The sequence below is a fragment of the Dipodomys ordii genome, unplaced genomic scaffold (genome assembly GCF_000151885.1).
Source record: "Dipodomys ordii isolate 6190 unplaced genomic scaffold, Dord_2.0 Scaffold142, whole genome shotgun sequence".
In the NCBI taxonomy this organism is placed as follows: domain Eukaryota; kingdom Metazoa; phylum Chordata; class Mammalia; order Rodentia; family Heteromyidae; genus Dipodomys; species Dipodomys ordii.
The window spans coordinates 2,861,881-2,874,988 of record NW_012267358.1 but is presented as its reverse complement, the minus strand read 5'-3'; the positions used below and the strand labels follow the sequence as shown (position 1 = coordinate 2,874,988).

General features: G+C 41.8%; 1 protein-coding gene across 1 annotated transcript in view; it reads right to left on the bottom strand.

The window, feature by feature from the left end:
- Window positions 1-2,063: 2,063 nt before the first annotated feature.
- The window catches only part of Igbp1 (immunoglobulin (CD79A) binding protein 1), a 37,929-nt gene continuing 26,884 nt past the window's right edge, over window positions 2,064-13,108 (bottom strand). The window contains exon 6 of the mRNA XM_013031623.1: window positions 2,064-2,559. Coding sequence (XP_012887077.1) covers window positions 2,414-2,559 — 146 coding nt within the window. The 3' untranslated portion in view covers window positions 2,064-2,413. The remainder of the gene's footprint in view (window positions 2,560-13,108) is intronic.

Below are 13,108 nucleotides of genomic sequence, written 5' to 3'. Positions count from 1 at the left end.
TTCAAGTCCCAGGAGCAGCACCAAAAAAAGATTAAAATGTAATTTTAAAAAAAGTCCATTAAAAATTAACAAAGAAAGCCGGGCGCTGGTGTCTCAGGCCTGTAATCCTAGCTACTCAGGAGGCTGAGATCTGAGGATCACGGTTCAAAGCCAGCCCGGGCAGGAGAGACCGTGAGACTCCTATCTCCAATAAACCACCAGAAAACCGGAAGTGGCGCTGTAGCTCAAGTGGTAGAGCGCTCGCCTTGAGTTGAAGAGCTGAGGGACAGCACCCAGGCCGAGTTCAAGCCCCACGGCCGACCAAAAAAAAAAAAATTAACAAAGATGGGGGACTTAAATGAGTAGGGGAGAGAACAGATGTGATGGAGAATGATGGAAGGGGTAACTGATCAAGAAGCACTGGACACTTGAAAGGATATGTTAAATTGTAAGCCTCTTACAACTTTTGCAGTTAGAAAATGAGAGAATGTTAAATTGTAAGCGTCTTCCACAACTTTTTGAAATCCAGACAATTGAAACTAGACAAACATGGGGGTCTTACTATGCAGCCCAGGCTGGCCTAGATTTGTAATCCTCCTCCCTTGGCCTTCTAAAGTGCTGGGATAACAGGTGTGAGGGAATATGCCTAGCTATAGAAGGCCCTATTTTAAATTTACCAGGACCAAGAAATCCCAATCTGGTCTGTTTTGGACATGACTTCAGTGTGGGGCTTCAAGGCCAGAAAACAGGCTATGGCTAGAGGATTCCTGGTAACATTGAAGGAGAGCTGAAAATATTGTTCACTTCCAACTCTGTGAGTTTAAGATGCTCGCCCAGCTTCAAGTGTTTCTGGGTGGGGGTGAGATGAGTCCTTTATTAAGCAGTATACAAATATATTATTGGTAGTCTTCTTGCTGTCACCACCCACAAAACAGCCTCCTCCTCATCACCTGACAGCCCTCCACTTCCCACCCTGTAAACAAGAAGGAACTGAGCCTCTTTGCAAACCCCTCAAACAGACTGCAGAAGCTGGATTAGGAGGGCTGACTCATCTTCCTCTCAAAAGGAAACCTAAGTGTACCAAAGCCACAGAACGAAGGGATGTTTTCTATGCAGATCGTTTGTTTCAACACATGGCTGCTTTTATAAGATTTCAATCCAAGAGCTGAGACAGTCTTTAGCACAGAAAGTCAATACCTTAAGTATCCTCAGTGCTGTCCCCTCCTCCATACCCAGTTACCAGCATGGCTGCAGGCAGTCACTAAGCAGCTCAACAAGCCTGGCACATGTCCTGTATCACTTGTTCACACTGTGCCAGGTACAGCACCACACAAGCAAAGCAGGCCAAGGTGGTTTGAGGTAGCCAAAGTAGGAGAAGAGCCAGGATACAACCTGAGGTTGTTCTTATATAGATGTTTCTGTGAGAGTGAATGATGAATTTCAAGAGCTTTCCTTTCTGCTGGCCAAGGTCACATAAGATAGGTAAGACTGAGTTACAGATCTTCATATATATGTATATTTATACTGTGCAGAGGGGTGATAGTTACATGAGTAAGGTAATGAGTACATTTCCTATGGAGCATTGTTACCTCCTCCTTTGTTTTTCCCCTACCATCCCTTCCCTCCCCACCTCTTCCCTCCAACCCCCAAAGTTGTAAAGTTTGTTTCCAACATATTGTCTTATACATCTCATTGTTACAATGGGCCAACTTGTATCCTTATTTCAGCATTTTGTTATTTCCCTTCCCCTACCCAAATTAGAAAAATGTATATACAAGATGCAGGACACCTAACTCTTTAGAGTCCCTTCATCTAAAACCAGTGCTGGGTAGCAGGGAGGCCCGGCTTTTTTGACTTCTTCCTCTTGTACAGTGGTGCTCATATGGGTTCTTCCAACCAAATAGGAAGAAGAAAGTTTGAGAAGCTCAAATGCTAGACAATTATCTGCATAAAATATAGGCAGACGACCAGGATCTTTCCTATAGTAGAATCCCCTCAGTCCTCACAAAACCAACCAACCAACCAACCAACCAAACAACCAACCAACCAACCAACCAACCAGCTGATACATTTCTGCAGACTCACATGATAGAAGGAATTTTATTTTCTCAAGAGAATGTACATAGCCATTAATAATAGAGAGGCATTTCTCAGTGCTCTTTTCTATATGCTTAAGAATTCAGAACACACCATGACAATAGTACTAAAACAAGACCACTGGTCATCATCTAGGGTACACAAACACACTTTTAACTGTTTGACACTTTTCTGAATGCAAAGAAAGATTCCATATCTTTGCATTTGTTGCAAACAGCTGAAGCAGGAGCACAGGACAGTGAAGGTACAGCTTTCCTGGGCAGGGAAGCTGTGCTGTGTCATCTGCCAACATGTTTCCTCTGCCATCATGTAGTCATTGGGTCATATTGAGGGAAGATTAACCCATATTCTGTCGGTTGCCATAGCCCCTAGGGTGGGTGTCCTTCCAGTCATCCCATTCCCGCATTCTGTGGACTGTTTTCTCATCATCTTCTTCTTTTTCTTCTTGATCTTCCTGTTGTTGGGCTGCTTTTTTGGTTTCAGCTAAAGTGGGAAAATGATAAAGGAGGTGGGGAAAGACAAGACATTGAGGGAACGTTAATAAGTAACAGCAAGGGGACCAGTTCCACTCTGAATACAAAGACAATAAGAATAAGACTCTAACTAGTGGCCTGCCCTGGGCTCACACACGGGGACACCTCTATTGTTTTATATACACAGTGAGTGTAATGATAAGAATGGACATTCCAGGTAGTTTCCCCAGAAGCCCAAAACACAAAAGGTTTTCCCCTACCCACCCAATGAATTCTACTTTGGGAAAGAATTCTTGCTAAAGTGGATAATCACTTGTACCTAAAACAAAAACACAAATACCAACAGCAAGAACAATAAGAATCTTGCAACAATCCAAAACCACTAAAGTAAAAAATAATGGAAATCTGCTTTGTTCTCATAACTCAATGTTACTCCCATGGCCAAATGACCACTCTCTCTCTCTCTCTTTCTCGCTCTCTCTCGGACTCCTCCTGGTTTTCAGGAAAATGTCACCTCTGACCTTATTTGAAAGTGCAGGACTGTCGGCATCATTAGGGTAGTCTACCATAAAACCCAAACAGGACAGTTTGCATGATAAATCACCAACAGGACAGGACAAAGAAATTGCAGAGATGTCACCTTTGAATGCATAAAAACCTAACCTTCCCCCACTTCCCACTCCTTTGTTTTTCCAAACTTGCTCAGTGTTACATGGAGTCCTTCTGCAGCAATGATCAAAACCTGTTCTGGTCTGCTGAGTTCTCTGCCTGCTTTCTGGACAGAGTTCCCTAGAAGACTCCTGTTCTTTTTTTTTTTTTTTTTTGGTCCGGTCATGGGGCCTGAACTCAGCCTGGGCGCTGTCCCTCAGCTCTTCAGCTCAAGGCTAGCATTCTACCATTTGAGCCACAGCGCCACTTTCGGCTTTTTTTCTGTTTATGTGGTGTTGAGGAATCAAACCAAGGGCCTCATGCATGCAAGGCAAGCACTCTACCACTGAGCCACCTTCCCAGCCCAAGACTCCTGTTCTTGTAGGGGACTTTGTCCACATTTCTTCTCTCTTTCTCTCCCTGACCCCTCCAGACCTGGAAATCATTCACCATTTGATCACCAACACCTACCACCAGCCATTTCTCCTGTGAGCACCTCCCTTTGTTCATTGTGAAATAAGGATTCTGGTTTGCCTCTTTAAGGGCCCTCAAAAGTGAAACTTCTAGCTGGGCACCAGTGGCTCATGCCTGTAATCCTAGCTACTCAGGAAGCTGAGATCTGAGGATCACAGCTCAAAGCCATCCCAGGCAGGAACATCTGTTAGACTCTTATCCCCAATAAACTACTCAGAAAACTGGAAGTGGCGCTGTGGCTCAAGTGGTAGAGCCGAAGAGCTCAGGGACAGCACCTAGGCCCAGAGTTTAAGCCCCATGACTGACCAAAAAAAAAAAAAAAAAAAGAAAGAAAGAAAGAAAGAAAAAAGAGTGAAACTTCTGGTACACAGGATCTGGGGACCCTCTTTGGCTGATCAGTTTTTGAGGTTGCTTAGCTGCTCAGTAGACAATCACATTGACCTTAACTTAGCATTCAGGAATGCCCTAATACAGGTTCATGGTGGTCATTCTTTTCCTCACTGCCCTCTACATGAGGTTACTGTAAGGTTCACCCCTGACAGATAAGACTTCACTCACATGCCCCAATGTAAGCGGCTGAAATATCTTCTCTCTTTAGTCTCTCTGGCTGATAACTTTTCAGGATGGATTGAGGCCTATCCCACAATGTCAGAGACTGCTGACATTGTTGCCTCTGTCCTTATTAAAGAAATGATTCCTAGGTTTGGCTTACCCAGGTCACTTCAATCTAACAGCGGACCTGCTTTCATCTCCAAAGTGACCCAACAGGTGGCATCCTCTCTAAACATCCAGTGGAATCTTCACATTCCTTATAGGCCTCAGTCTTCTGGAAAGGTTGAAAGAGCTAATGCGCTCCTCAAAACACAACTTACTAAACTTTCTCTAGAATCTCCAGCAGTTCTGGCCAGAACTGTTACCCCTGGTGCTAACCTGCTTATGTACTTTCCCCCCCCCCCCGCAGTCCTACTTTTCTTAGCCCCTTTGAATTAATGTATGGAAGACCTTTTCTCCTAGGTAATTTCCCTACTGACAGTACCAAGACTCCACTAATAGACTATTTTCCTGCCCCTTCTGTACCAACACTGACATCCAGGTACACCTGTTCTCCCCTTGGGCCTACCAAGGTAAGGCTGTCTCGCATCCCTGAAGATCCCAGTGTGTAACATTGAGCCAGCTACTCTCCAAGCACCTCTCTACATCATCCCTCTTGTTACCTCCAAGTAATTGGCATCTAATTTTTTTCATTTTAGTAAACACATAGCAACCAAACTAGAAAGACAGCCAACTAACTAGGAAAAAATATTTACCAGCAATATATCAGACAAGGGGCTAATATCCGTTATATACAGGGAACTCAAGAAACTAATCCCTCCCAAACCCAACAAACCAATTACTAAATGGGCAAGGGAACTAAAGAGAGACTACTCAGAAGAAGAGATAAAAATGGCAAAGAAACACATGAGGAAATGTTCACCATCCCTGGTTGTGAAGGAAATGCAAATAAAGACAACCCTGAGATACCACCTTACCCTAGTCAGAATGGCCCACATCCTCAAGTCAGCCAATGACAAATGTTGGAGGGGATGTAGAGAAAGAGGAACCCTATTACACTGTTGGTGGGAATGTACACTTGTACCTGCATTACCTAGGCAACTGGGACACCTAGAAGAGGTCACATCTGTATCCGCTGAGGTCACAGCTGAGGTCACATCTGAATCTGATGTGGCCACACCTTTCTCTCAGCTGGTCCCACCTCTTACCTGGTCCCACTTCCCTTTACCTGGACACACCTTTCCCTGCCCCTACCCTATATAAGGCCTAACCCAGGGCCAGACGCTCTCTTTTGCCAGCCGTGTGGAGTGCCAACCTTGCCTGGTATACTAAATAAACCTACCCCTTACCTGAATACCATGTGGGTGGTGCTGTTTTTACTCAGATACCTCTTTTTAAAAACCTAACAGGAGAATCCTAAGAAAGGTAAACATAGACCTCCCCTATGACCCAGCCATACCACTTCTAGGCATCTATCCTGAACAACAGGAATCAGGATATAAGGACACATGCACCTCCATGTTTATCGCAGTATTGTTTACAATAGCCAGCATATGCAAACAACCCAGATGCCCTACTACAGATGAATGGATCAAAAAATTGTGGTGCTTATATACAATAGAATATTAGGCACCCATTAGAAAGGACAAAATAATGGCATTCGCATGGAAATTGATGGAACTAGAAGAAATCGTGCTGAGTGAGGTAAGCTAAGAGCAAAGAGACAAATGGCACATGGTCTCTCGGATAAGTGGATATTAAATCCAAAACATAAGGAGATATGGCAAAGTAAACAAGACTTGAGAAACAAAGAACCTCCACTCATCTGGTTGAATCATTACTAAATGACCCCATGCTGATGACCACATATATGGTATACACACACACACACACACACACACACACACACACACACACACACGCACGCACATCGGAGGGAAACTAGAAGGAGGACACAGAAACAGAGAAACGGGGAAAACATACAACAGCAGGAAACCATCAGCTGCACTGGTCATTGATCAAAACAAACTAAGCAACTCAGTGGGAGCAATGGGAGGGAGGGAATGAGCGGAAGAGGGAACAGCTGACACTAAGCAATAAAGAAGAAATGAACCTATAACCCGATGTGGAAGAAGTAACAGTATTGTCAAAGCTCATAGAACTCATAAACTTTATAGATCATGATAAAGACAATTTGCCCCATGAAAGTTAGAATGTGTTTGTGACTTTAAGTTATCACTATCCCACAATACTGTGAAATTTGTGTAATCACTTAATTATAATTGCTTAAAAAAAAAAAAGCTCGGTGTAAGCTCTGTTCAGGCTGCTGGTCTTTGAAATTGGAACCCACCATACAGTCACTGGCTTTTAATAGACTCCCGATTTGACCTCTCAAAATGTGGCTTCTCTGTTTTATTGCCGTACAACCAACATTGCCCCTGTACCTGCCAGACCTGTGTGTATAGTTGACACAGGGCAGGGATGGGTATAAGCCACTGCTTGAATTCAGGGAATTCAGCCCTGCTTGAATTCTAAAGCTAGAGCAGGGCCTCCAAACTTCCCAACAAAAGTTACTTTATGTAGCCTTCAATATTTTTATCAGGATGAAGAGGTGAAAAAGGAAAAATGGGAGACTTCCTCAAGTCAGATACCAACTCTTGGTGACTACCATGCAGCCCCCAAATGGGCCACTCTATTCTAGACCACAGCCAAAGCAAGCCTCTGGCTTGTGCAATAACCTATCATTGACTGTGGCTGGCCAGCAAACAGACGGGGCTAGTCTTTCTCTTATTTGAATAGCCTGGTACTCTTCTCACACCCCCAAAATCCCATAATGGGTACAGCAGACCCAAAACAAACCTGTCCTCTTTGGTCTTTGAGACTCAGACAATAATTCATTTTTTTTCTCTTTCTTGTTTTGTTTTTTGTCAGTTGTGGGGCTTGAATTCTGGGCTTGGGTGCTGTCCCTCAGCTCTTCAGTGCAAGGCGAGTGCTCTACCTACCTCTTGAGCCACAGCACCACTTCTGGTTTTCTAGTGGTTAATTGGAGATAAGTGTCACGGACTTTTCTGCCTGGGCTGGCTTTGAACCGTGATCCTCAGATCTCAGCCTCCTCAGTAGCTAGGATTATAGGTGTAAGCCACTGGTGCCCAGCCTTTTTTTTTTTTTGGTCAGTTGTGGGGCTCTGGGCTTGGGTGCTGTCCCTCAGCTCTTCAGCTCAAGGTGAGCATTCTACCGCTTGAGCCACAGTGCTACTTCTGGTTTTCTAGTGGTTTATTGGAGATAAGAGTCTCACGGACTTCCCTGCCTGGGCTGGCTTTGAACTGCGGTCCTCAGATCTCAGCCTCCTGAGTAGCTAGGATTATAGGCCTGAGACACCAGCGCCCAGTTTTTTCTTTTTCTTCAGTCTACTCACTTCTGGATCTGATTCTTAATTTCTCCCTTAAAGTGAAAGTCCTCAAGGAGGCTGCAAAAGGCCCCTGGAGGAACCTCTTCCTCTCATGCTACCCAATCACTCAAACATTGCCTCTCTAAGCCTTCATTTTGAAGGAAAAAAAAGTGTTGAGGTCTAAATGTGGGTGGAAAACAAGAGTCTAGTCTCCCCCTCTAAAATGCATGATTAACAAAAGGAATTTTGTAGAGACTATAAGCAAATTCAGGACCATTTGTAAGTCAAAATGCCCCTCTGCTGATAAATTGGAAGAGATGCCCCCTCCCCTTGGAAAATAATTTGGCCACGTTTCCTCCCCCAATTCTCTCTTTGTGCCCTGGAACAGACCCCTACCTAGGAAGCATTCAAAGGTTAATTTGTATGCTAATGTGCCTCATTAACAAAATTGTTTTTGGTAATCTATGTCTGTTTAAGTGTGGAGATTGTTAAATGCTGTTTGTTGTTGGCAAAAGTGATTTGTGTTTTGTCTTATGTTGTTTGGTGTTGTTTCTTTTTCTAGCACTGACCCCATGGTTGTATCATGCACTGGTCATTTGCCACTGGAACTGCAAAAAAATATTACAGCCAATTTTCATTTTTTAAAACCTAAGCGCACCTTAAAACTTTGTGTACAAGTGCATATGTGTGTAAACATGTTAAAAATAACTTCATTTTAATACATTAACAATTGTCATCATAGTATGAGAAAAACTATTGTTATTTCCCAAGATTATCTATTTTTAACTTTAATTGTAACTATTACTGTGCTGCTTGTGACCAGCAGCCATGTGAGGAATATGAATCTTGTGTTGAAGAAATTAATTATGATGTTGCTTGTTAGAAGGAAAGATCTTTATCAATGGAAATAGTAAAAGGAATGAGACCCCTTTTTGAATGGGAACTTTTCACTGACCTCATCAACCTCCCCCAACTCCAAACACTCTGTTCGCAGTCCCCACTCCCAGCCAGCTTTTGTAAACTTTTGAATAAAAAAGGAATAGCCCCCTTTCTAACCTTGGCAATCAATTATACTTAGAATGTGAGTCTAACTCCTTGATGAAGAGGGGCAGTTCGGATAAAAACCTTGCAAACGACTCTGCCCAGTATGTCTGACTGGCTCTCTCTGAGTAGAGTATTGCACTCTTTTGTGCAAAATTGTCTTGAGGAAATCTCCTGTACTTCTCCTTGTCTATTAATTTCTGATACCCTAAAGTCCTCGTGCATTTCTAATAAGAGTAACCAATAGTTAACTGGCTCTGCAGGCCAAAAGGGAAAACAGGCCGTTTTAAAGTCAAACTGTAAAGAAGGTCATCATGTTTGGGTGTGAACAAATGTATTTAAGAGTTATTACATTACATTAAGAAAAATTATGTTGTCTGAGTACAAAGGTTTTCTAAGAGTTAATTTAAAATATTAAGTTGGCTATTATTTAAAAACTGATCTACAGTTTTTTTCTAAGATCAAGATTAATACACTGATTTAAAACCATCATCCGATTCTCTATGTCCATCTAATTTCTTATGTACTATTAAGCTTGTCAAGTTTTTACCAAAATTCATTTAAGTGCTTGAGGTAAGGCCCTTCAAATGATCACCTTTAAATAAGTACTTAGAACTAAAAGTCTATTTTGCTGTGTAATATTTCTGTTCCAGGCTGCTCCTGGCACAAAGTACTTATCTCAAAAGGTAAACATTTTTGTCAGGATGCATTCTTTCTTTCAAACATTAGCCTTTCTATTTCTCTGTCTGCTTGCCTGCTTGCTTTACTTACTCAATAAAGCTCTACTAATTTTTCTTATTGAAGTCAAGGACCCTAGGGGAAGAGTCCCTACTTTTAGAGAAAAGCTTCACAAAACTTTACCTGTATCTGATGACATGACTGTAACAGTACTTGTCAATCTCCTTGTTTTCCTCACCAGCCCTCTACTAAGTAATCTCTGGGAGTCAATGGAATAGCATCTAGAGTCAGATGTCCTGGCTTTTGCCATAGATGATAAGTCAATCTCTAGTGATCATTCTTTTCTTGGCCTTTTTACCTTCTTTTAAAAAATGGTTTCTAGAAGTTCCTGAGTGATAGCAAAACAGCCATCTCTCAGGCTACAACACAGGAACATGTAAAAGATCATTTTTCAAGCAACTAGACTCACAAGACCCCTCCTCTCCCTTTCCCACATTGACCACATGTCAGCAGGAATTAGCTAGAAAAGACCATGATGTCTCTCAATTTTTTATAACCCTTCAGGGTCTCAAATAATGGGAATCTGCTACCCTTCTGGGTACCCCCTGATCGACCCCTCCTGGTTCTCAGGAAAACTTCATCCCTCACCTTTTCTGAAAGTACCTGGTGGGCCATATCTGAAAGTGCAGAACTGTCAGTATCAGAAGGTACCCTATCATAAAACCCAAACAGTAGAGTTTGCAAGATAAATCCCCAACAGGAGAGGACAAAGATAGTCCAAAGAAGATTTACCCTTGAATGTATAAAAACCTACCCTCCCATCCTTGTTCCTTGTTTCTCTAGCCATGTTATGTGTTACATGGAGTACCTCTGGAGCCATGGTTAATGCCTGTTCTGGTCTGTGAAGGTCTCTGCCTTCTTTCGTCTGCTTGATCTTTCCCTAATGAAGAATATTCATGATTTAGGCATTCACACACAGTGAGACCAAATGAAGATACTCTTAGGAGAGGAACACAAAGGCATAATGACTCTGTGCCTCTGATCATATAAAATAATATTTATCCAAACGAATTCCAGGAAATGGAAACGAGTTTTTTTCTCTTTGTCTTGTTTGTTCTTTTATCTGTCTTTAGGGGCTGAAAGAGGGCAAATAAATTAAGGGAGAAAGGGTGGACAAATGCAGCAGCAGCAATGGTACTCACTAGATGCTATATTGAAAATGAACTATACAACTTGTGGGTGGGATCAGGAGGGGAAAACTGGTAGAGATTGAAGGAAGGGATGACAGTGTCCAAAAAGAAATGTGCTTATTACCTTACCTATGAAATCCCTCAGTACATTATCTTTATAATAACAATAAAAATAAATGATTTGTGAATTGCCAAGAAGGGAAGATTGATTATAGGTTACTTCTTTTACCCATTTCTTTTATTACACCATTTTTGTTGTATGTATACAACTGAAAATCATGGCATAGTTGGAACCACTAGAAAAGAAAGCCTGGGGTACACATGCCTGAAGCAGATTCTGTGGACTGAATGGCAATTTTATGTGGTACAGAGCCAAAAGAAACTCAGTGAACTATCAATGTCTCTTTTGAATTAGTTTTTTTCTTGTAAGGGAAAGTAGCATTTTCCTGGCTACCCTGAGTTTTCCCTTGAGAAATATTCCCATGACTATGATAAACAATGAAATATGTGGGGATCGGATCTCTTCTAAGACTAGGGATCTAGTCTGTTCCTTTAACCTCTTTGTTATAAAATACAGTAAGTGTAGTCACAAAATATAGAAAATATATAAATATATAAAAGAAAATATAAGATTTTGTAAGGTGGTCTCATACCTCCCCTTGGGTTAAGAAACAGATCTTTTGTAGTTTCCCCTAAACTACACTGTGCATCCCACAAACTCCTTCCCTGTGCACAGCACTACTTCCCATAGTAGTAACTTCCTGTTTATTATAGCTTTATTGCCTATGTGTATATCCCTCCACATCACAGCTGTCCATTTTTATTATATTCAGATTTTACTCAATTTTCAGTATACAGTTTTACCACCACTACAATGAAATTCAAAAAATTCCTGTCATTCCCTAAAGAAGCTTGGTACCAATTTACAGTCTCTCCTCTCTGCATTTGCAGTGACTAATCTCCTTTCTGGTACCAAAGATTCAACTATTATGGCCATTTCATATAGTCAGAACATGGTTTGGATCTGATTTCTTTGGGTAGCTGGAGCTCCATGTTTTGAAGTTAGTCCTGACAATTTCAAAGTATTTTGTTATCTTTTTTAGTCTCCAGGGTCCCCTGACATTGTTTTCTTTTTTTACAAGTTATCTATAAAAGAAGCTGACACCTTTGATGTGTTCAGTTTCCTAAGGCCTGCATTTGGCAGGTTGCACAATCACGAAGCCATCTATGTTTCACACATCCTATAGATGTGTGTGGATGCATAGATTGAACTTAGGATTTTTTATTTTAATTTTTGAGACAGGATTTCACTATACAGCTCAGGCTAGACTCAAATTCACAAATGTCTTGATTTAGTTTCCTGTTTTTCTTTTTTGTGCCTGTGTGTGTGCTGGTACTAGGCTTGTACTAAAAATCTAAGTACTGTCCCTTACTGTGTTTGCTCAAGTCTGGCACCTTACCACTTGAGCCACAGCTCTACTTCTGGCTTCTTAGTGGTTAATTGGAATTAACTTGAACTTTTCTGCCTGGGTCAGTTTTGAATTGGGATCCACAGATATCAGTCTCCTGAGTAGCTATGATTACAGATCTGAGCCACGGGAGCCTAGCTCTTGTCTTTTAATTATAAAATTTATCCTATATTAACTATGCAAATGTATATATTGTGCTTTAATCAGTTGCTTCCCAAATATGGGCTCAGGTTGGATTGCTTTGATATGAATATGGCTGATATTGTGTTCCTTCACTGGAAGGCACATAAGACTTGTGCCTCATTTGTTTAACTATGAAGGTCTGAATCTCAAATGTCTCCCAAAGGCTTTTAGTAGTCAGCCTACATACTGGAAGGTGATAGAACCTTACAGCATGTGGACCTTAGGTCCTTTACCCCTTCTCTGTTTCCTGTATGCCATGAAGTATGCAACTGTGCTCTGCCACACACTTCTTGCCAAGGTGTTCTGCCTTTCCACAGGTCCAAGGTGATGGAGCAAAGGAACTGTGTACTGGAGCCTCTGAAACTATGAGTCAAAATAAGTCTTTCTTCTTTTTATGCCAGTCCTGGGGCTTGAACTCAGGGTCTGGGCAGTGTCCCTCAGTTTCTTCTGCTCAAGGCTAGTGTTCTACCACTTGAGCCACAGCTCTACTTCTGGCTTTTTTGGTAGTTTACTGGAGATGAAAGGTCTCATGGACTTTCCTACCTGGCCTGGCTTAGAACCATGATCCTCTGATCTCAGCCTCCTGAATAGTTACGAGTATAGGTGTGAGCCACTGGCACCCAGCATAGTCTTTCTTCTTTTAACTTGATCATTTCAGGTATTTTGTTCCAGCAATAGAAAGCTAACAATGATATTAGTGGCTGCTTATGTTCAATAACTGGATTTATTAATTTGTTGGGAAATTCAAAAGGAGATAACTTCTAATTTTAACATTTCTTTTTCACTAAAAGGAATAGTTTTATTTTTTTTTTTTTGGGTCCGGTCATGGAGCCTGAACTCTGGGCCTGGGCGCTGTCCCTCAGCTCTTCAGCTCAAGGCCAGTGCTCTACCACTTGAGCCACAGCGCCACTTCCGGCTTTTTTCTTTTTGCTTATG